The following is a 23,102-nucleotide window of genomic DNA, read 5'->3' as shown; positions in this document are numbered from 1 at the left end:
TATGTTATGACGATTTCAGATATAAGTAAATCAATTTAACTCACACACGATCATAACTGCTTGATGGGGACTATCACCTTCGAGGTACATCCTATAACTCCCACATCTCCTTGAATACATGCTTGCAATCATGTTTTAAAGCATTTTTTTTATTTGCTTTTATTTTCTTTTAAGCATATCATGCATGGGCATACAAGAGAGAGAAAAGAAACACACAATTATGTTAAATTTTTGACATTGCACTTTTGCTATGGCGAAGCATACCGATGTCATTTCATGATTGGCAAGCAATAGTGGTGAGATGGTTATTTATGTCTTTCTCTTAGGATTTTTTAGTCCTTCACATCAAAAAGAGTGATACGAGTGTTAAGTATAAGAGATTACTTAATCTTACTTGTCACAAAAAAGCCACAAAGCTCACTTGCTTAGTTGTGCATAGAGATGCTCATCTAAGTTACAAGAGATACAAAGTTTAGAAAACTTTGTTTCATTGGCCATTCAAAGTACACAAGTACTAATGTACACAAACACACACTGTTTTTGTATTTTTCTGATTTTTAAATTTTTAAATTTTTATTTTTATGAATGAAAAACAAAACAAAATAAAACTGAAAAACAACCAAACAAAAACATGTCAAATAAAGCAATGCATAAAAACTAGACTGTCTAAAAAAGAAAGAAAAACATACAAGTAATGCAAAAACAAAAACAAGAGAAGGAGAGAGAAAAAGTGACAAAATCACTTGGAGCCATTTTCCTTCCACACCTTGGAAGAACCTTTTCTTTTGACGAACCCTTGAACCGGCGGAGAGGGGGAAGAATTGCACCTATTCAAGTTCGTAAGGAACATGAGGGCTTTGAGGAGATCTCCAAAAAGAGCAAAAGAGGATGGAAACTGACTTAGGTTTCCTACTGAGACCATGTTGTTGCTCTGCTGAATGGCTTGCCACTTGTAGCAATTTAGTCAAGTGTGTCCAGCTACTCCACAATGATGACAGAGACGCTGCTTCTTCTCTTTGGACTTTTGAGCATTACTCTTCTTAGCCCTAGGATTTTTGGTTTCTTTCTTAGTAAGCTTAGGGGGTGCTCCTAAGATAGATTTATCCTTGTTTATGTTCTCACTAGCTATCACATTTTTAGCATCATTATTTTCAGATTCAATAATATTAGCAGGAGAAACAAAAACAGTAGTACTAGAAGAAGCAATATTAGGAGAAGAGAAATCATACCCTAAATCGGTTCGATCGGAGGCAAATTTTTGCATGCTGAGCATCTCATCAAACTTTGCACTTAAGGTCCTCTTCAACTAAGCTCTAACTTGGAATAGTTCCGTCTCAAGTTTCTTGGTTCTCTTAACCAAGAAATTGTTTTCAAATCTCAGTGCTCTAATAGTCTAATTTGCTTCATCAAATTTTGTGAAGAGTTGTTCTCATTCAAGCTCCACATCACTGAGTTTCTTGGTGGCCAACCTATACAGTTTCTCATGTTTTTCAAAGACCTTGTATAACTTTGCATAGGCTGTGTGGATGTCATCTTGCTCATCCATCTTCTCAAATTTTGATTCCACCAAGTTTTCTTCTTTATCCACATATTCTACAATCCCATCAATAGGATTGACAATGGCCGTGAAAGCATTTAGAATTCCGTCATCTTCATTATCGGAATCATCCTCAAGTTCGGTGTCACTCAAGGTTGCAGCAAGTGCCTTGCTTTTCCCAATGGACTTGAGATAGGTAGGGTATTCTTATTTCATGTGATCGAAACCTTGACACCCGAAACACTTAGGTCCTGAGGAAACAGTGTACTGACCGCCATCCCTAGCATCCTTTTTCCCTTTGTCTTGGCTCTTAGACTGAGAAAAACTTGATTTCCTACTGTCCTTGTCAAAGCCCTTTGCATTTGCATTCTTCATGAACTTATTGAATTTCCTGGTGATGTAGGACTTCATTTTAGAATCTTCATCATCGAAAGACTCATCATTGTCACTGCTCTTGGTCTTCAGTACCATGTTCTTGCTTTTGCTTGACTTCCCGATCCTAGACAAACCCAACTCATAGGTCTGCAGATTTCCAACTAGCTCTGTCAAAGGAATTTTATCAATATTCTTTGACTTCTCAATCGTAATGATCTTAGCATGGAATCTCTCAGGCAAAGAACTGAGCACTTTTCTCACAATCTTGGGTTCAGGAATGGTTTTCCCAAGATTAAATGCTGAGTTCACTATGTTCTTGAACCTAGCATAGAACTCATCAAATGATTCATCCTCCTCCATCTTGATTTCTTCGAAGCTAGTAGTGAGCCTCTGAAACTTCAAATCCTTGACAGCCTTGGTTCCCTCATAGGTTGTCTAGAGAATGGTCCATGCTTCCTCTGCAATTTCAGTGGAAGATATCTTCTTGAACTCCTTATTTGTGACTGCATTGAATAAGGCATTCAATGCCCTGCTGTTGAAATTTGCCACCTTGATCTTTGCATCATCCCAGTCAGTTGGCACTTCCTTAAGCTTGGTCCAGCCTCTCTCCATATCTTGCCACACTTTCTCATCTAAAGACTGCAAGGAAGCTCTCATGGGTACTTTTCAGTATGCATAGTTAGTACCATCAAATACAGGAGGTATAATGAGTGATTGTCCTCTATCCATGACAAATAGGGGTCAATGGATCACATTGGAAAGATTAAATCCTAATCAGAGTGTGTCTACTCTGATACCACTTGATAGGTCAAAAATGTATTGACCCTTTGTGATGAATTAATTGATTAATTAGCCAAATTTTAATTAATTAATCAAATTAACATGCAATATACATGGCAGCACAAACAAATCACCAACTAAATAAATGTGCAACAGAAAATAAATTGACATGGTGATTTGTTTATGAATGGGGAAAACCTCCAAGGCAAAAACCTCACTGGGTGATTTTAAGGTCACCACTTCTGAGAATTCACTATTATCACAACAAGCGGTTACAAGTAAAGGAATTCCAGTACCTTATACAAACTTATAGTTGAACCTTTACCCCAATATCCAATTGGACTTGTTCTGTAGTGACAATCTCTCCTTGTATTGCACGGCTCTCAGTACGTGACTAACCAATAGATGTGCAGATCCCAGTATGTGGCTTACTCCCTTGCACAAATCCTAGTGCGTAACTAACCCCACAGCAACCCTTTGATTGTTGTAGTTGATTTGCAGTAGGTTCACATAGAAACACTAATAAGATCTTCAATGTTGGCGCAAGAGACTTTCCTTGGTTACAGAATCTAAAAGCTTTCAAGAAACGCAACAAGAACTCTTTCTTTTATAGGAGGAGGCTATAGTTTAAAAAAAAAACCTTATGAAGCTCTCTAGGGTTAGGTTTTTCTTTTTCCAACACCTTTATGTAGGACCTTAATGGGCTCTCCTATTCCAAATAGGTTTACACAAACCTTGGGTTTTCTTAGTCCAGTAAGGATTATACAAACCCGCAAACCTTGGGTTTTCCTAGTCCTATGAGGATTATACAAACCCATAAACAAATAGCATTTTAGAGTAAAAAACATTGATGGCTACAGTTTGAACCCTATAAGCTTGATAGATTGAAATATGTGTCGAGCTTTAATAAATCTCAACAGATCGAGCTTCTGTCGAGGAGCTATCGAGACTTGCAGATTACACTTTTCTTGAACAGTTTTTGAGTAATCTTAATGTCTTCAATTTAACCACTTATAATGATCATCTTGAACCTACTTAGATTTACCCAAATACAAGTAAAGTGCGTTTTATCAAAGGATATGCCAATTACATAAAAATATGTTCCTAACAATCTCCCCCTTTGGCAATCCGTGACAAAACCACAAGAGTACATTAAATGTCCTAGAATAAATTCTACTCAAGATTACAGAATAAATAAACCTAGTCTAAAAGATTTGAACCTTGGAAGTTGCTGCAAGAAGAAGGTTCAGAATCTTGACTTGGCTTTAACTTGTCTTTCCTGAAAGGCACTAAACAAAACACATCAAGGTACCATGTGGAAAAAAAAATGACAAGTTTAATATATAAGAAACATGTGTATAAAGAGAGAAAAGAAACAACACATGTGAGATAAAGAGTGAAACACATACATCATCATCGAATATAGAAACAACACATTATGTATGTAAATGGTTACAAAACCAAAGGATACACAACACAAAAATATATCAATAACAATGTGTATCAAACTAACTCTCCTCCTAAGTTAGTTACATTAAAAAACTTTCTTCCCTTTAACATGAGGTTCTCCCCCTAAGTCTATTACTCCCCCTGAGGAATGACATTCAATCTCAAGCCTTGATTCCTATAAGTACAGTTTTGAAGTAAATCCACCACCATTTTTTTTTTTAATATAATGAGGTAGTGAAAATAGGTAACTTAGCTAAGAAAATCTTTAATTTATTTTTTAAAAGGTGACATGAACATAATGTGTTTCCTTTTAGAAAGCATGTGATTTGATCAGTTGCACCTTGTGATCATAAGTTTCACTGAGTTTAGAATCTTACATACCATGGCATTGAATATGTAATTGCAGATCCATTGGAAACATGACATGTGAGTAAGATAACTAATCCAGTCTTATACTAAGATTTTGAATAGCTATCTTGAATTCTAGTTATTCGAAGTTTGATCATCCATAGAATAAGATCTTGTCATGATTAGCTAGATCTATGAATTTCATAAGAAATTTGAATCGTTTTGTTTAGAATTCCATCTTATGTTCAAATGCACTTATATGCCTATTCAGTTAAGCAAAACAACTACCCAAAATCTTAACCATTCAATGATAACCCAACCAAACCAACTAACATGATTGTGTTAAGAGAAGAGGTCAGGAAAGCTGAAAAAACCCTATGACAACAGTAACTAGACTAAAGGTGACTGATTGGCCATATACTGAAGTAGTAACTGTCACATTAAAAGTATGAAAACATATATCCTCCAAGACAACATAAACTTGAGAATGGATTTAACAGGGAAAAATACACCCTGTTTCGGATGTATGCTTCCTCGAATTAACACATATCCACTCAACTCGATTATGAACTTACCATTGTCAATCTAGCTTAAGAAAAACCAAGAACTAGTGAATACAACCTCAACTCAACTCACCCAAAAGTCAATAGGCTAATATGTGAAAAATGCTAATAATGTTCCTAGAACCTTACCATCAGTTGCACTTGTTATCCCAAATTTATCTCGACAACTAAGATTTAGGAAAATATACCTCCATTTGGTGTCATCAAAAATCTTTATAAAAGAACTAGAGTGGTTTAGTTCCCATCTTTAACTTGTCAACATTGTTAGCTCAAGCTTTAGATAGACATGGTTATAGGCCTTCAATTATTATATTTTTTTTCCTTTGTTTCTTATTGGAAATAAAGTATTGTGTGGGCCTTTTTTGCAAGAGTTGGGCTGGGCCGCTTGCCACTACACTAGGCCCAAAGATTTCTAAATCGAGGAGTTGGGACCGGTCCGAGAGCAAACCTTCCCGATCCGGTTTGTGCACAAACAATGCCCCTATTAATCAGGTCTTGATCATACGCTTGTGGCAGACAGAACTGTTATGTTAACTACAGCAAGCCAATATAATAAAAACAATAATGGGAATTTAGATAAAATAGACAGTGGGCCTTGATGGGGAGTGCCCGTTTTACATAATAGTAACAAAAGAATATGTATTGAATGGAGAACAACGAGCGTATTAAAGAAATAAATGTTAGCCTGGCGCGTTAAACCATTCTGCAGAGTTTGCATCAGGAAGGGGAACCACTTCTTCAATGCTACTAATCTCTCTGAGAGGGAAATTAACTGCTTTGAAGGAGTGGACCTAAGTGACTTGGGTTGGGTGAAGTCCTTTTTTTGTTACCAGAGAGCATGGGTTAGAGGGGGAGAGGGAGAATAACCCATTTGGTGCATGCCAATCACTCTGCTCTCTCTTACTTCTCCTCTCTCTTCCTTTAATTCTTTTTCCTTCCCCCTTTTTTTTTTGTTTTTACTCTCCTTTTATTCTTTCTCTCTTTTTCTTCTCGTTTTTTCTTACACCCCTATTTTTGTAATTCTAGCGATTATCTCACAAAGGTTGCCATCCTGCTTAGCCGCGCACAGTAGGGCTCCTTATATCAGGTTAGCCATGCTTGGCTTTTACCATTTTAGCCCTTAACCATTTTTGTCTGGCGTGGGTTTCTTTGCTGACCATCACTAACTGGTCAGCCACCCAGCTAGCACCACTCTGTCTCAGGCCTTTTTGTTTGCTTACTCGTCATGGTACTCTTACCAACCACGGTGTCAATACTCTCATTTTCTCTATCCCTCATGGCATACACCTTGTGGTTCCAACTCAGCTTTGCCTCTTTTGAGTAGTATGTCATCCAAGCAAGACATTGCTTCCAAAAGAGTTTGAGCAGGAAACACAAAAATGGGCTTTTCCCCATCCCCACCACCAGACTATACCCCCTTACCTTTGACTCATGACCTTACCATTTCCTGTATTGGCTGGGTACAGGTTGGTGGTGCCTGGGCCTTGTGCGTGCCTTGCCTCCATGCTTATTCAAATTCTGCCCGCTGGTCATTTGTCTGCCGCGGTCTGAAAGTCAAACTATCCAGTTTACCGCTCATTTTTAGCTTGTTTTGGCATGGACTACTTTACCCAACTTTGCATTTATGATTTGCTTCTCTTAGGGGCTGGGCCTTGCCCGTTTGTGGGCTGTTCTTACGCTCCCAACCCTTGTTATTTGTTTCCTGCCGCATTCCACTATTACGCCTGTCGTGAGGTTTATTTAACTCAAGTCTGCTAGGCCTCCCCTGGGCTTTTCTATTTATTCTTTTTCTGAAGGCCCAATAAACTCTTTGGGCCCTTTACTACTTGTGGGCTCCTTTGTCCCACCTACTTTCCCTTGGGCATCCTTGGCCCGTTTACTTTCTTGGGGCATCCTTGGCCCTTTTTCCAATTCTATGCTTCCCATGGGCTTTTACTAACTCCTTGTGCTTCCTTGGCCCAAGTGTTTCTTACTTCCTCCTTGGGGCTCATGGATTCTCCATTGCCCCTTACTTTCTTTACTTACATTACTTCGGGTCTGCTGTGACATCCATGGCCCATTCTTGCTTTTCTACATCCATATAGCCCATGGGTTTGTTATTTCTTTCTTCCGGGCCTTCTTAGGCCCACTTACTTTTTCAGGATCCATTTGCTTGCTTTATGGACCCATTATCTATTATTCCTGCTGCTTGGGCTTAATGGCATTTTCTATCCAACTTTTTCTCTACCCATGTCTTTGGGCTTTTCCTTTTGCAGGGCTTCTAAAAATGAGCATCTACAAGTATTTATTCAAGAAAAAAAAAATTGGAAATCTAGGATCAAGGTACGCACATTGATCAACAAAAAATGACCTATTTCTTTTTTAAAAACCAAAAAAGAAAGTAATAATATTCATTAACTTTGGCATTAGATGATTAGTGGCCAACACCACACCATATTCCTTTTAATAATCTTTTTTTTTTTGGTAAGAATCCATTATCTATCAACCATATAATTGTGAATTGACTGATTTATCCATGGTTTTACAAACTAAATTAGGGTTCAATTGAGAATCAAGCACCAATTCAGTCTGACAAAAACCTCCATAACGGGTCAAAATTTTAAAAAAAGTTCAACAGTTGGTAGACAGGAGCTTTTTAAAATTATGCATTTATCATATCTAGTTGAATAAATCATTTTTTTTATATTTTTATAGAAAATGTTGTTGAATACCTGGATTTATCATATCTGGTTGGATAAGCTAAATTGGAGAATGTATCAAGAAAAGGATGCCTTGTGAGCTCAAGTCATCTTGAAGAAATACTACTCCACCTCAAGAGTGGGAGCAAGGGATCCAGATGCTCTACCTTCCTCCCCCAATTGGCAGGCCATTAAAGCGGGGTTCCCTATCTTCTCTACAAGAGTCTATTGGGGTGTAAGGAATAGAGCAAGGACTAATGTTTGGTTGAATAGATGGCTGAAGAGGGAATCTTTAAGGGAAATGATTGAGGGGCCTTTAAGCCAAAGGGAAAATTTTCTTACCATGGAAGAATTAAGGGGTGTGGGTGGCTGGAAGTGGGACTTAATATCCTTTGATTTGCCAAAAATCATTAAGAGTAAAATTAAAGCAGTCCCAATTCAGGAATTTGGTCATAGAGAGGATTCCCTTATGTGGAAATATACCAAAGATGGAGATTTCTCCACAAACTCGACTTATTTACTAAGCATCGAGAATGGTCCTTCAAGAGTTTCCTTCAAGGGGCAATGGATATGGAAACTTGATATATTACCAAAAATTACCATGTTCCTTTGGCCGTGTTTACACAATAGTGTCCTTGTTAAGAGTATTCTGGCAGCAAGGGGCATAAGTTGTGATGGTAAGTGTCCTATTTGCAAGACTCAAGCTGAGTCCATTGCTCACCTTCTCCGTGGCTGTGAGTTAGCTCGGAATTATTGGAGAAGTGTTGAGGGGTTCCTTCAGCATTTATAAATACTTTCATTGGAAGTTTGGAAGAATGGTTGCAATCAAATAGTGTGAATCCTGTTAAACATAGAGTTGATATCCCATGGAGTACAGTGTTCTTATTCACCATTTGGACACTTTGGAAAAACAGAAACAAGATTGTGTTTGAAAACTCTATCCCCAACCCGAACCTTCCTAATGATTGTATTAATCAAGCTAGAGAATATCATTTTTGTGTGAGTATAGCAAAAAAAAAAGATTGCAAATATTGTAATCCCAGTTGGATGGAATAAACCAAGAGAGGGTTGGTATAAACTTAACTCTGATGGTGCATCATTTGGCAATGCAGGTAAGGCGGGGGTGGAGGAATCATTAGAGACAGTCAAGGAACATGGGTTAAGGGCTATGCAAGATCTATTAGTTTCACCTCAAGCATCATTGTTGAGTTATGGGCATTGAGAGATGGGTTGAGATTAGCTGATCACATTGGAATATGGCAACTTGAAGTAGAATCTGATGCTAAGGTGATTGTTAGGCTGCTTAACTCAAAAAATAATCCTAATATATAGCTTATGCTCCTCTGTTATATGATTGCAAGTATCTCCTGGACAAGCTTCCTCAAGTCAAGGTGATCCACGTGTTTAAAGAAGCCAACAAATACGCTAATTGGCTGGCAAAATGGGACAGCTCTATGAGGGAACACTGTAGTTTTTGATTTTCCTTTTACCGCTAAACTAGAGACATTAGTAGCTAAGGACATCAATGGTTTGTATTATTGTAAACTTGTTGCTGCTAGTATGGCATTTGTGCCTGTTTAGTTTTTCTTTCCTTTATTAATAATATTGCCCTTTTAACCCAAAAAAAAAAAAAAAAATATATATATATATATATATATATATATATATCTTTTTTTATATGGGAAATGCTGCTTAATCGGTAAGTTTTAGGAGAAAATATTAAAATAGCATTAATTTTCAAACAATATAATTAGTAGTTAAGTTTTACAAACTATATTTTTTACTAGCATCTCGAGTCTAAAAGACTCGATTTTGGGGCTATAAATCGAGTCTTTAATGCTCGATTTTTATAGTACGATTCTATCGATGTGACATTTTTCCACGCGTGGCACTACTTGGAAATCGTTTTTCAAAGATTCTATTTAAAAGCCAGATGAAATTTCAACTCAACAAAAAAAAAAAAAAAAAACGGACCAGGCAGCGCGCGCCCAGGTCCGCGCGACCTGGGCTGGCCTGGGTCGCACGCCCAGGCCGCGCGGTGGCCTGGGTCGCGCGCCCGGCGGCGCGGCTGGGCGCGCGCCCGAGCGGCGCAACCCGGGCGCGCGGTGGCTGGGTCGCGCGCCCGGGCCGTGCGGGGCCTGGGTCGCGCACCTAGGCCGCGCGACCTGGGTGCGCGGTGGCCTGGGTCGCGCGTCCAGGCCGCGCGGTGGCCTAGGTCGCACGCCCAGGCAGCGCGCCCAGGCGGCGCGACCCAGGTGGGCTGACTGCGTTTTTTTTTTTTTTTTTTTTTTTTGGTAAATCGAGTCTTAGTGACTCGATTTCCAAGTAGTCACCACGTGGAAAAAATGCCACATCAGACAGAATCAGACCATAAAAATCGAGCATTAAAGACTCGATTTATAGCCCCAAAATCGAGTTTTTTAAACTCGATATGCTAGTAAAAAATATAGTTTGTAAAACTTAACTACTAACTATATTGTTTGAAAATTAATGCTATTTTAATATTTTCTCCTAAGTTTTACATTCTACCCAAAACGACGAACATTCGCTCAAAACGACGATTGTCTTCCAGGCGTTGAAACTTTTTTGAAACTTGAAGAAGAAGAAGAAACAATAGGGGGAAGAGCACCGAATTGGAACCAAATTGCTAAAATCTGGAGAATTTTAGAGCCTAAAAAAAAGCTTTGATCTGGGTTTCTATATATGTCTATGCAAGCAAAGCTAAAGCCCTAGAATTCGTCTTCTATTTGGTGATTCTCAGACTCAGTGTGTGAGAAATTGAAGATGGCGACAGAGAATACCCAAATCTATCATGAGAGGCAAAGATTACAGTTCTGCCTTTTGCACTCCCTCAACAATCTCTTTCAGGTACCCTTTTTCCTCTCTCTCTCATTACTTTTTTATTTTATTTTTGAAGCTTTGTTTGGTTAGTGAGAAGCAAAAAGAAAATCAATTGAATTTATTAAACCTTAATTTCCACTTATTTGGAACCCAATAGAACATGAAACTCCAGTTTGAACTCTGCTTTGCCTAAAACAATCACTCTGGTTCAGTTGAGGATTTTGTGTTTGGGATTTTGATTTAAATTTTTTTTTTTCGTTTTCTCTGTTTTCTCAGCAACCAAACGAAATCTCACAATTTGTCATCTTTTCTTTCTCTTCAATTTTCAAAAAAAGAAAAGCTTTAATTGTTTATTCAGTTTGATCTTTTAATGGGTTTGTTGTTAACATAAAATTATGCATCATAAAACAGCAAAAGGACGCGTTTACTCGAGCCAGCTTGAATGAAATTGCTGAGAAACTTGTTCTTGATGATCCAAGCAAGTTGAGCTGGACACCATTATCTGTGCTCTTTAAACCTCATTATAATGCAATCACAGGAAACTATGACATAAATGTACTAATGGTGGCATTAGAAGGGAAAGGGAAGAGTGTAATTTGGCATGATCGGCGTAATGGATCATCTTTGATCAATCTCGATGATGATACTTTGATGGGTATTGTGCTTAATGTTTCGGTTATAAAGTATGGTGGGCTTTGGAAAAGTAGGCATTGGATTACGTTGAAAAGGATTGATGGGGTTTGGTATAATTTGGATAGTGATCTTGTAGCTCCTGAGACTTTTAAAGATGATGAAGAAGTTAGGGAATTCTTAGATAGCATCATCAATCATGGTGGGGAGGTTTTACTTGTCATGAATGGTACACAGTGAGCTTTGTTTGCTTTGGAACTAAGTTCCTTGATAGAACTTCTGAATGTGTGTGTATATACCATGTACTTGTTCCAAACAAGATCTTGGGGCAGTTTATAGATGAATTCAGTTTTATTTTTGATGCAATCTTAGTCTCTTTCAAAGCTTGGTCTTCTTGAGGTAGGAAATCAGTTCCTAAGTGGCCTGGCAGGTGGTGATTAAGGATGTTCTTAATTGTTTCTTCAATGAATTGTTTTGTTCCTTAAGGTTTCTTAATGGATTGGAATTCAGAAGTCACTTTTAGTGTGCGTTTGACATCAGCTTGCTTATCCTTTTGTCGATTCCTTTTTGATGAAAGTGTGTTAAAATATATTAGTTCTTTAAAAAGGTAAGAAAAAGTGAGATTTTAAAAAGATATACATAAACTCTAAAAACTAAAAGCTAACCAAATAAGCTTGACATAAACTAATAAAAATTTGGTGGAGCAGAAGGAGAACTTAGACATATTGGGCACGACTCTCTGACAAATATATAATTATATCTTACGTACAGATTGCAGTTTCTTGATTAAAATTCGAATAGTGTCTAGCACTTATTGTAAATGTTGGTATCATCATGGAAACTGATTTCAGGGAGTCAATTTAACTGATTATTTAAGATACATTTGAAAACCATAGATTGAAGGAATTTGATTATGCTCCTTTCTAGCTTTGCCTGTTACTTCTATGGTCTCTTAACCTGCCTTGTACTGTTTCATGCTGTATAGATCTTTTGTCTAAAAGTAATTTTTAGTTTCTTTGGTTTAAAAAATAAATCCAGAGAATGTTTCTTCCATGTTTATAATACTTTTTACTTCAATTCTATATCTATTGATATTATGGTCTTAGCTCAAATCCTCTATCTTAAATACCTGGGAAGAGAAATTACATTAATAAATTTAAGTGCCGTGTTGATATTAGTCTTCCCCAAATGCCTTCTTGTAAAGTTTTGATAAGCAGTGGCCTTGAAATACATGTCATTATAGCTTCTATACATTAACTGCTTGTCTCAGAAGTTTTATGACCTTTCTGTGCTTGAACTGGAGTTGGCTACTGATGTAGCTTTATTTTTGGGATGGAAGACATTAAAACATTCATGATTTACAACATGGAGCAATTGGTTTAAAACATTGGTTTTAATTAAAAGATCTTGATCTTCCTTTGTGGTCGACTAAATTGTATGCTTAGGCACCTGTCCAGAAAAAGGGCAACATCTTGTCAGAGCATCTTCACCCACTCATGATTTTTTTCGTTCTTTCTTTCTTTGTTCTTTTCCTTTTGGTTTAGTTTTTTTTGTTTTATATTTTTGGGGGAGGGGGAGTTGGGACCTTGGGATGGAGAATGTATCTCATGCATCCAAAATATGCATCATTGGTCTCACAAAGTGTGGATCCCACAACCATATGGATGCTCATTGTGAGAGAGAGACAATGCATATGTTGTATGTATGAGTCTTTAAGATAATTTTTGGTTGAAGATGAGTGAATTTGGCCTCAAGGGTACTCATGATATTTTTAATGCCAAGTAATCCTGGTAAGATTTGGAAACTCTTACCGGCAGATACTGACAAAAGTTGCACCAACATGAGAAGCAAGATGTAATCAATGCTCTGTAATGTTATGATCACATTAGATTTTACCAACAATTCATCTGTCTGTCTCTAGAAACTTATGTATGTCTTTTTCTTTGGTTGGATGCATAAGACCTATCATCATATGATATTACTTCTGGTCTTGTCCAATAATTCCTAGTGTCCTCTTATTGTGAAAAAAAGGTTCAGAATATATTCATGCTACTCATGCCCAAATATAGCAGGGTTTTGGTTTGGAATTAAATTTCAAGCCCATAATATTTGGAAAAGACCAGTTTTTGTAGTGAATTGGTCGTTGACAAGCATGTTTAGTTACTGATGGATTTCTCACTAAAGAATAAGATATTTGGGAATCATTTGTTTGGAGCTCTTTTTAAGCTATAAAAAGCTTTAGAGTGTTTGTTATGGATGTTGTACATTATTACTAACAGATTACCGAAAAGTTGTGTGTAAATGATAAAACTCAATAAAGCAAATGGAAGTTGTAATGCCTAGTGCCCCACTTGTGACTTCTCCCACCGGCCATCCACCATTCTCTCTGCATCAATCATGGTTCGATTCCTTCAGAATTTCTAACATAAGATCAAAAGCACTTTAAAAGCAACACACACCAATTGGATACTGCTGACTTCTTTTTTATAAAAGACACCTCTGTTAAAGTTTTGCCCTATTTTTTTTTTGTTGTTCTCTTTTCTCTTTTCTTTTTCTTTCTTCCTGCACCTTCACTTTTTCTTCACAATATAGTTAACACCCTTGGATAGGTCCACTCCTTTAACTTTCCTACACAGGACCTATATTGGGATATCATTGCCCACGACCACATTCTAATAGTCTAATAGCAGGGGCATTCTCTTTATTCCTTAATTTGATGGAAACATCTTGATGTTGTTGTCACTATATAACTATTAGTTAATTCATTACCATCTATTTATAGATAATAAATACTAATTAGGGTAGTGTTGGTGATGAAGGTAATATTAAATTCCAAAGTGTTGGCCATTCACTTTAGTCACAAGAATGCATCGTTTCCTCTTTGGGGATAAAATGGAATGGTCACTTAATTTTTTTAAGAGACTGAAGAATCATGAACTGGGTTTACAAGAACGCACGGTTAATTGTTTCCTCTTTGAGGACCTAACTGCTTGCAGGTACACATACAACATTGTGCCTAGAAAAACTAGAAGCAAATGGTTTGCTTAAGCTTAAGCCCTTAATGTTTTCTTATATTTTAGTTAAACGTGATGATCTAGCATTACCTACCTGACCAAAACCATTCATTTCAATTCTTTTTTAAATTTTATATTTGTTTGGTTGCACTAACTTTTCTACACTTGCACTACATGCAAGCAAAGAAATATACTCATCATGGTCCATGGTTGTAGCCGGGTGTGCGTCAGAAAGTAGAGAAGGCAAGCAGTATTCTTTTTATTGCTTACGCTCTCTTTTCTCACCGCCTCCATCGACCTTTTCAGCATTTGCTTTTTGGTTCTTTTCTATATATTTCGTCTACACTCTATCATCTACTACACCCACAACTTAATATATTTCTCCTGCTGTTGTCTACATTTTTTGCTATTCCACTCACAACTCTCTCGCTCTCTCTCTCTCTCTCTTCATGGACAAGACAAGCGGTTACCCTTATTATAGACAAAACTATAGTAAGAGAGGCTTTTCTAGAAATTGCAGATTCAAACTGCCTAAAGGGTCTGAGTTAACTATCAGATACCTTAAGAATCTTGCTGATAAGGTAGCAAGAGCTCTACAGTCGGTGACTACGAGGAAAAGACAGTCACCTAAGGATTCTTCTTCATTAGGAAGATCAAATCCAGCCTTCGTAGCTCCTGTTGATTCCCATAGAACAGAAGCCATTGAGGATTGCATCGAGTTCATCAACTCTTCTTCTTCTTTTTCAAGATCAAATTCTGTAACGGCGAACTCTTGATATTGTAAAATATATAATATTTTGTTCAAGAATTTATGTCAAGGGCCTTCTAGGTCATATGCGTTTTTGTTTATTTCTCTGTAAATACCAGTTTTGTTGGTTTTGGGCCTTTGGCATCCCTTTTTTAATGTTCTGATTTCTGAAAGGGGGACACTGGCTCAACTATTAAAAGGTGAAGCAATTTTAATTGGGTACTGCAATCATCAGAAGCAGTGGCCATCTCAAATAGTTTTCAGAGAAGATGTTATGGACTTTCTGTGATTGTGCAATCAGGAAACCTGATACTTAAATGAGTTTGCTCATACTTACAACAGTAAAACTTAAACACTCGTAAGTCAAGAATGTTTCTTCACATCACATGATGGGATTGGGGGGAAAACAAAACGAACAAATGACTTCAGGCCGTTCTTAGAGGTCCACATCCTCGCTCTCTCTCTCTCTCTCTCTCGGACACAAACATTTTAGGCAAAGGTTTTGTGAAGGAAAATATTGTTGCTGGCAAAGTTCTTGACTGTTACAACGGAAACTATTACCCTGTAGCCGAATAGTGATATGTTCACATGAGGCTATGGCTTAATATGCTATTTATATGGTGTTAAACATGTTTTTCACAGTTTCCTTCCACTCCCAATTATCTATATTATGAATCTAGGCAGTAGCCATTCAATTCAGAAAGTGTCTTCTTTAAATCATATTTTTTTGAAAAAAGTGTGTTGCTATCCTTATTCTTGAGAGTCGTTCCATTTTATCAGCTGTCCCCGAAGGATCCATGGCAAAAATCATGACTCATGGAAAATGCTACATTCACTGTTAATCCGCGTCCCAGATTGCTTTCTTTTCGCTATTGGCACAATTATACACATACACACACATCTCTCTCTCTCTCTCTCTGTCTCTCTCTCTCGGATGCATAATTACTAATTCGACTATTAGAGCTTATCAGTGACCTATGCAGTATACTGTTCTATTTTATTGCTCTGGCATCATCACCTTATCAGTCTAATTCCCATTTCATGCATTCTCACCATCAAAAAAAAAAAAAAAAAATCTTAGCAACATATAAGATGCTAGTTACTAGCTGACCCAAAATGAATTAATAATAATCCTTAAGAAACAGAACACTAAGAAGTAGTAAACACGACTTAAGCATTCCATTATCACCAAAGATTGAAAGCAAAACAGACATGAACACGGCATACGTGAAATGCCAGAAAATAATGAATAACCCCAAAAGAGGGCATCAATTCTTGGCAAAAAGGCCTCCAAAGCCACCACCCTTCTTTTTCTGAGGGACAGCTACTGAGTTCTTGCGCCCATTGCTGGTGGTGCCACCATTCTTCTCCTCCACCTTCTTGAGGATTGGATCAGTCTCAAGAAGCTGGTCCTCCTTCTGTAACCCTCCAATAATCCAGTCAAGAAGCCCTTTCTCCTCTTTGCTTCCACCAGCACCCTTTGCTGCTGTTGCGGCAAACACTCTTCCAGCTGCTGGAGCTAATGCCAATGTTAGAGAAGCCATCTTAACTAGCTTTCTTTGTTATTATCTCTTCAGAATCCGAGCTCAGAATAGTTGAAATGAATAGAGGAGTGGAGGCAAAGTGGGTAGGATGTTAATATTCCATTATATTATATCCTTCTCTTAGCTCTTCTCAAGTGAATATGAGCCGTTAGATGGGTTTCAAATGGTAATTGAGAATTGAAAGGAAGTGCTTGAAGCACGAGTTCTCCCCAAGTGGCTTATCCTTATGGTTTCTATTTTTTTTGGTACTAATTTTACGAGGAGGAAAATTTTGTAAGCTGAGGAGTGAGGGCCTCATCCTGAGTCAGCAGATATGGTTATGTATTCAAAACGTGGCATCATTATAACCAATGCTCTCAGCCTCTCATGAAGACACTCGTGGGCTAATCCTGGATTAGTTCAAGCATTTTACCTTGACATAACTGGGCCTGAGCCCATAAAAATGTGTGACCATTAACAAAATCTTTAAATTTGCTGTCATAAATCCAAAACAAAAACAAAAACCAAGCCCAAAAGGTACTCTTCAACGTTTTTCTTATTTTATTTTGTTTCTTATTTTTCTTCTTTCCTCCCCCTTGTACCTTTCCCTTCCCTTTAGAGTACTTAATAATAATAATAATAATAATAATAATAATAATACACGTAAATAATCTTATAAATCACCACATAACAAGTTGGAAAAGATTCTTTCAAACTAATTTGAAAGAAAGTTTTGTCTTTATATATTATCTCTTACCTTATCTTCTTTTCTATCTAAGCGAGCACATCTTCCCCTCTTTGCTTTTCTTTATTCTCTCTCTATTTTCTCTCATAAACTTATCAAGCTCTAATATCTCTTTCTTCTCTTTTCTCTCCATAATTTTTCTTCAATTAGTTCCATAAACTCTTTAGCCTTCTTAATTTCTCTCGTTTTCCACATCCTCTCATTCTCAAATACTATTAAGAACGTAGGAACCCGGTAGTTCCTAAGGGAGATGGGTAAGAAGTGAATGGAAATGGTAATAATTGCACTCGAATTGACTTATTTTGAGATAGTCAACACCATAGAGATATATTAAGATAGAAAAGAAATGTATCAAGGAAGGAATTGGTTTATTCTTCAAGATATTCCAAATAATGGATACATGCAACTATTTATACAACTCAAGCTCTCTCATATTAGCCACACATAGCTTAATCCTATTGACTTACTAATTAAGCATGAACTCTCACCAATGAGCCCATGTGATTAATGAGCTACATGTGGTTAAAGCTCTAACTAGCTCTATCTAAATCCTATCTCTTGTAATCCACTTGTAACTAACCTAACTAACTAATGGCAAGGATGACAATGGAATTACAATAATTATACTATGAAATTACACTACTACTAATACAAAGAGGGGTGGTTAGCAAAAAAAAAAAAAATACAAAGAGGGGTTCCTAATAGATGCTTTTTATGGGAAAACAAATTACAATATATACTAAATTGTAAACTGCACCCTTAAAGTTTGGTGTTAATTTTTTTAGGAAATTTAGACCCCGATTAGTGTTAATTAATTACTTAAGTTGATTAATTAAGTCAATTATGTAAAGCTCTAGCACTACCAAAAAAAAAAAAAAGTTCTATAGCCGCATTTCTAAAACGTGGCTATAGGTCAAAAAAACGTGGCTATAGAACGATTTGGTCTATAGTCTTGTTTTTTAGGCCACGTTTTTGCCCATGGCCTAAAATGCATGACTATAGGCTTGAGGGGTCTATGGCCACATTTTTTCAAACACGGCTATAGGAAATACTCTAGCCACGGTTTGAAAACTGCGGCTATAGGGGCAATCTATAGCTGCGTTTAAAACGTGGCTATAGTATTTTTTTTTTTTTTTTTAAATAGACAAAATTAATGTATAGTTATTTCTAATACGTATTAGAAATAACTATACATTAATTTTGTCTATTTTTTAAAAAGAAAAAAAAATTACAGTATTCCCAAATTACTGTGATGTATTTAGAATATTCTAAATACATCACAGTAATTTTCATTTTTCAAATTTTTTTTATTTATCATTTAATATCAGCTAGTAGATTCAACATTAAACCATCAAATTACGCAATTGCATGAATACCCAATTGACTATCCAGAATAATATATATTTCATTCTAAAAAAAAAAGAATAATATATATTTAGTAAAAAAAAATTAAAATTAAAATTTTTCCCCAAATTTACGTTTCTTTTCCGTTTAAGAGTTTCTTAAGGAACAACCCTTCAAGTCATGTGAAGATAAAATCAAAAGGAAAAAGTCCAAACGTACACATCAAAATCACATAAAATATAATAATAATAACAAAATAATTAATAATAAAATTCCCAACAATTTTTCAGTAAAATATCTTTCCAGCCAAAGTCTCCAAAACCGTATTAGAACATGCTTCAAAAACAAGATAATTTGCTAATCCCATGTCAAACAAAGTCAACATCTCATATATTACGTCTATGATCATGTTATTCAATCAAATTTCTATATTTCTATAAAATAAAAAGGTCAAATATTCACAATTAAAGAAAAAGAAAAAGAAAAAGAAAAAGAAAAACCAAAAACTCACCGTATTGGCCTTGAAAACTCTGATAGCTTCAACCCAGTGGACGAAAATCATATCGGACCGGAATATGATTTTCAGATCAAAAAGAAAGAAAAATTTTCAGATCCAATATCTCTCTCCCCTCTTTTAGTAACACATTAACTTACGATCTCTCACTATACTGCTGTCGCTGCCAGGAAATCACCGCCATGTTGCCGGAGTCCCATTTCACTGATCTCCTTCTCCTCCCACTTCTTCATCTTCTACGTTAAATTACCCAGAACCTCTTTCTTGGCTTTTGTTTTGTTTTAGTTTGGCTTTTCAATTTCTCTTATTTTGTCCTTTTTGTTTATGTGCTTGACAGCTTTACCCAATTTCAGCCCCTTTATTATTAATTTATTTGAATAAAATAATTTTATATTTTTTTTATTGTTTTACGTGTCAACATCAAGTACTGGATGTTAAGTTTGAATTCATCTTCACGTGACTAGTCACGTAAAGATGAATTCAAACTTAACTGAATTTTTTAAGAACTTAACTGAATTTTTTAAAAACTTAGACTATAGCCGCGTTTTCTAAACACGGCTATAGGTCCCCCTTTTAAAAATATTTATATTGGCTAAACCTATAGCCACATTCATAAACGTGGCTATAGACTAACCTGAAAACGCGGCTATAAGTCCTTTTTAAAAAATATATATATTTGGCGGGACCTATAGCCACATTTATGAACGCGGCTATAGACTTAACCTATAGCTGCGTGTTAAAAATGCGGCTATAGGTTAGCTATAGCCACGTTTTTTGAACGTGGCTATAGGTCTTCCTTTTAAAAAAATGTGTATGTATTTGGCTGAACCTATAGCCACATTTATGAACACAGCTATAGGCTAGCTATAGCCGCGTTTTTTGAACGCGGCTATAGGTCCCCCTTTTAATATATATATATTTGGTTGGACCTATAGCCACATTTATGAACGTGGCTGAAACTGCTTATAAACGTGGCTATAGACTTAACCTATAGCCGTAGTTTAAAAACACGGCTGAAACCGCTTATAAACGTGGCTATAGACTTAACCTATAGCCGCGGTTTTAAAACGCAGGTATAGGTTAAGTCTATAGCCGCACTTTGTAAAAACGCGGCTTTAGGTTAGCTATAGCCACGCTTTTTTGTAAACGCGGCTAAAAATAACGCAGCTATAGACCCGCCAAAACTAAATGCTAAAAATAAATTTTGACATAAGCCATATGGTTTTGATAGAGAAACATTAACGGCAAAAAACTTAACGGGTGGTTTGAAGCTTACCATAAACTCAAAGAATCACTATGTAGAATGAAAGTTACAGCAATACAAATATACATGATCTTAGTATTGTTACCAACAGTAGAATTTACTAACGTTACCAACGCAACTCCAACCCAGTTGGACTTTTCTACCTCGTGAATCACTTCAGTGCACAAATAGTTGGACTTTTCTACCTCTGAAGTGACAAATACCCAATTCGCGAGTCGCGGTTGAATTCACAACAACAACTATTGATTGCAGTACATTGTTGGTGCAAATGTCTTCATAGGAACTCTCTTAATTTTTAATATGCTTAGAGATGTAGTTTGGAACAAAACCATTGGTACACAATAGTTACAACAACTTCTCTAACATCCACAAAGTCCTATCTATGATTATAACAACTTAATGAGGCTTAATATATGTCATAGAATCCTAATGCATAGATTCCTAGGTCATTAAGTCATCTGCTTTGCAGAATTACTAGTAAAAAAAAATCAAATTTCAATCTATCAACCAGAGTTAAGGTTTAAATGAACCTTGATCAATCAAGATGTAGTCAAGGCAGCAGATTTTCCTCTTTTTTGAGCAATTTATTTTGCTTTTTATTTATTTTTTATTATTATTTTTTTGTTTTCAACATAGATTTTCAACACTATATAGATACTAAAAACTTTACAACTCAAATACATAAAAATGTGTTTTGGCTCGGATTTGCCAACATAACAAGATTTAACCTTAACAATTTTGATTTTCCCTCTAAAGTTTTAAAATTTTGATATGCTACTCTAAAGTTAAGTACCATCTAAAAAAAAAACCTTCCTTCTATGTCTGGTGTTGATGTTTTTGTTGAGTGCCATCTAAGCCTATCACTTGTGCTAATTGGCCTAATGAATTCTTGTCACTCTTTGGTCACCAGTGCAACCATTCTTAGGCCCTTGTAGCCATCCTTTATCATTCACTTCTTGTCTTTTGCAAGATTCATTCCACATTGTGCCTAACCTATTCTACATTTGATCTAGTCATTCATGGTCATCTTCGAGGCATCTTCACAAACTTATATTCCAAACTCAAGTTGTCATCAATCCTCTACCTTAAGTTTCAGGGAGTGTGTGTAAAGATATTGTGGGTTTGTATGTCAAAGATGTTATAGCCTAAAGGGTTTGTTTGGTTGGAGGGGTGGAAAAGTGGAAGAATAGAAAATGAGGAGATGATAGAAAAGTGGAAGGATATAAAATGTAGTTTATATAAATTTACTTTCATACCCCTACTAGAAATATATATATATATATAAATTAGAAAAAAAAAATGTAGAGTCTATTTTTTTTGGTTGGCAAACCGTGATCAAGTGTAATCCATTTATAGTCTTTTTATGAGTCTTGAGTGTGTTAAAAGTGTATTTTATTGTCCAAGACAAAGACCCAAGTTTAGATCAAGAAAGAATCAAGTTCAGAGCAAGAAAACAAAGGTTTTATTTCTGTCACTTCGACACCAGTCGTAACCTAGCTCGATTGATCAAAATTTTCACTTCGACACCAGTTGACACTAGCTTGACTGATCCAAATTGCGATATCAGCAAAAATCTCAAACACAAAAAAGCTTATAACTTGCTCGTTTCAAGTCTGATTCATGATCCGTTTGTTGTGCTATTTAAAGGACATTATAAGCTTTCTCCAGTAAGGCTTTTCAGAGAGATAAATCATTGTATGTGAGGTTAAGGTTTGTATGACCAATTTTTCTCAATCTCACTATACTGGAGACTTTCAAAGTAGATATAAGCCTCCATCTACTCAACCCGTGAGAGTTCAAGAGCACATAGAGAAAGATCAACATAATGTTGCTACTGCCATAGTGCAGATCTATATGAAGCCATAGAGAAATTAGTTAACCATAGTTACTGATCTAAAACCTTTGATTGGAGTCTTAAAGTCACAAACAAGATTTTTTTTTTTTGTGCAACAATTTCATAATAAAAGAGTCTATGGATTTAGAGCTGCATGTGGTCACATAGTAAGTACTACATGAGGTAGCAGTAGATTGATGGTTAAGTATATTGTATGAAATTCCATTCTATTAGTGAAATGTTGTCTTGATGATTGTTTAGGTTAAATCCTCCTTAGGTTTTTTTTACTTTGAAACCACAGTTTCAAAAGTTTTCCTAGGTCATCATTCTTGGTGTTCATGTGATCTATGCTTGTTTGATTCAGGCTTATTGCATAATTAAACTAATTAATTATTGCGTTAATATTTGATAAAATCTGAGACAATTGGGGGCTAAAACCCTAACAATTGGTATCAAGGTAGGTACACTCTGAAAGGACTATTTGTTTGGAGTGTGATCCTTGATTTCCGTTGTCATTAATAATTTCTTGTGTCTTATTGCTCATGGCTGTGAAAATTTAAATAAAGAAAACACAAATGATTCTATTGATTTAATTGATGTCTGTGAAACTCTTCATTGAGAATTATCTAAATCTTTGAAAATTGTTAAGAAATTCCAAGAAGATTTAAAAAGGGTTAAACTTGAAAAAGAGGCATTGGGTGTATGTTTGGATGAATCAAATGAATTGAATGTGATTTTGAAAAACATTTTGCCTCTGAAGTTGAAAAGAACAAAAGCTTGGAACAAGAATTAGCTGAGTCTAAAGGTAAACTTGAAAAATTGTCTAGTATCAAGCCGATTGTTGTGGCTGAGTTAGTTTCTAAACCCCCAAAGCCTAAAGATGAAATTTTTTTGATATAGATGCTGAAGTTTCTA

The 23,102-nt window shown here is 36.1% G+C and overlaps 2 protein-coding genes across 2 annotated transcripts; one reads left to right on the top strand and one right to left on the bottom strand.

Annotated features, from left to right (window-relative positions):
* Positions 1 to 10,335: 10,335 nt before the first annotated feature.
* LOC142605995 (josephin-like protein) lies at positions 10,336 to 15,064 on the top strand. The gene is made up of 3 exons (XM_075777418.1): positions 10,336 to 10,598; positions 10,983 to 11,438; positions 14,593 to 15,064. The coding sequence occupies exons 1-3, from the start codon at positions 10,515 to 10,517 to the stop codon at positions 14,989 to 14,991; spliced, it is 939 nt and encodes a 312-aa protein (XP_075633533.1). The 5' UTR covers positions 10,336 to 10,514; the 3' UTR covers positions 14,992 to 15,064.
* Positions 15,065 to 16,062: 998 nt separating this feature from the next.
* LOC142608069 (uncharacterized) lies at positions 16,063 to 16,789 on the bottom strand. Its single transcript, XM_075779775.1, has one exon. The coding sequence runs from the start codon at positions 16,505 to 16,507 to the stop codon at positions 16,232 to 16,234; it is 276 nt and encodes a 91-aa protein (XP_075635890.1). The 5' UTR covers positions 16,508 to 16,789; the 3' UTR covers positions 16,063 to 16,231.
* Positions 16,790 to 23,102: the final 6,313 nt, after the last annotated feature.

Source organism: Castanea sativa, chromosome 8 (genome assembly GCF_040712315.1).
Source record: "Castanea sativa cultivar Marrone di Chiusa Pesio chromosome 8, ASM4071231v1".
Lineage (NCBI taxonomy): Eukaryota > Viridiplantae > Streptophyta > Magnoliopsida > Fagales > Fagaceae > Castanea > Castanea sativa.
This window is presented reverse-complemented; position numbering and strand designations above follow the sequence as displayed.

Excerpts from the sequence above, each read along its gene's own strand:
- LOC142605995 (XM_075777418.1), top strand. The coding sequence starts at position 10,515 with ATGGCGACAGAGAATACCCAAATCTATCATGAGAGGCAAAGATTACAG. Across the intron at positions 10,599-10,982 it reads CCCTCAACAATCTCTTTCAG|CAAAAGGACGCGTTTACTCG; the intron begins GTACCCTTTTTC and ends ATCATAAAACAG. Across the intron at positions 11,439-14,592 it reads TTGTCATGAATGGTACACAG|ATTTCTCCTGCTGTTGTCTA; the intron begins TGAGCTTTGTTT and ends ACAACTTAATAT.
- LOC142608069 (XM_075779775.1), bottom strand. The coding sequence starts at position 16,507 with ATGGCTTCTCTAACATTGGCATTAGCTCCAGCAGCTGGAAGAGTGTTT.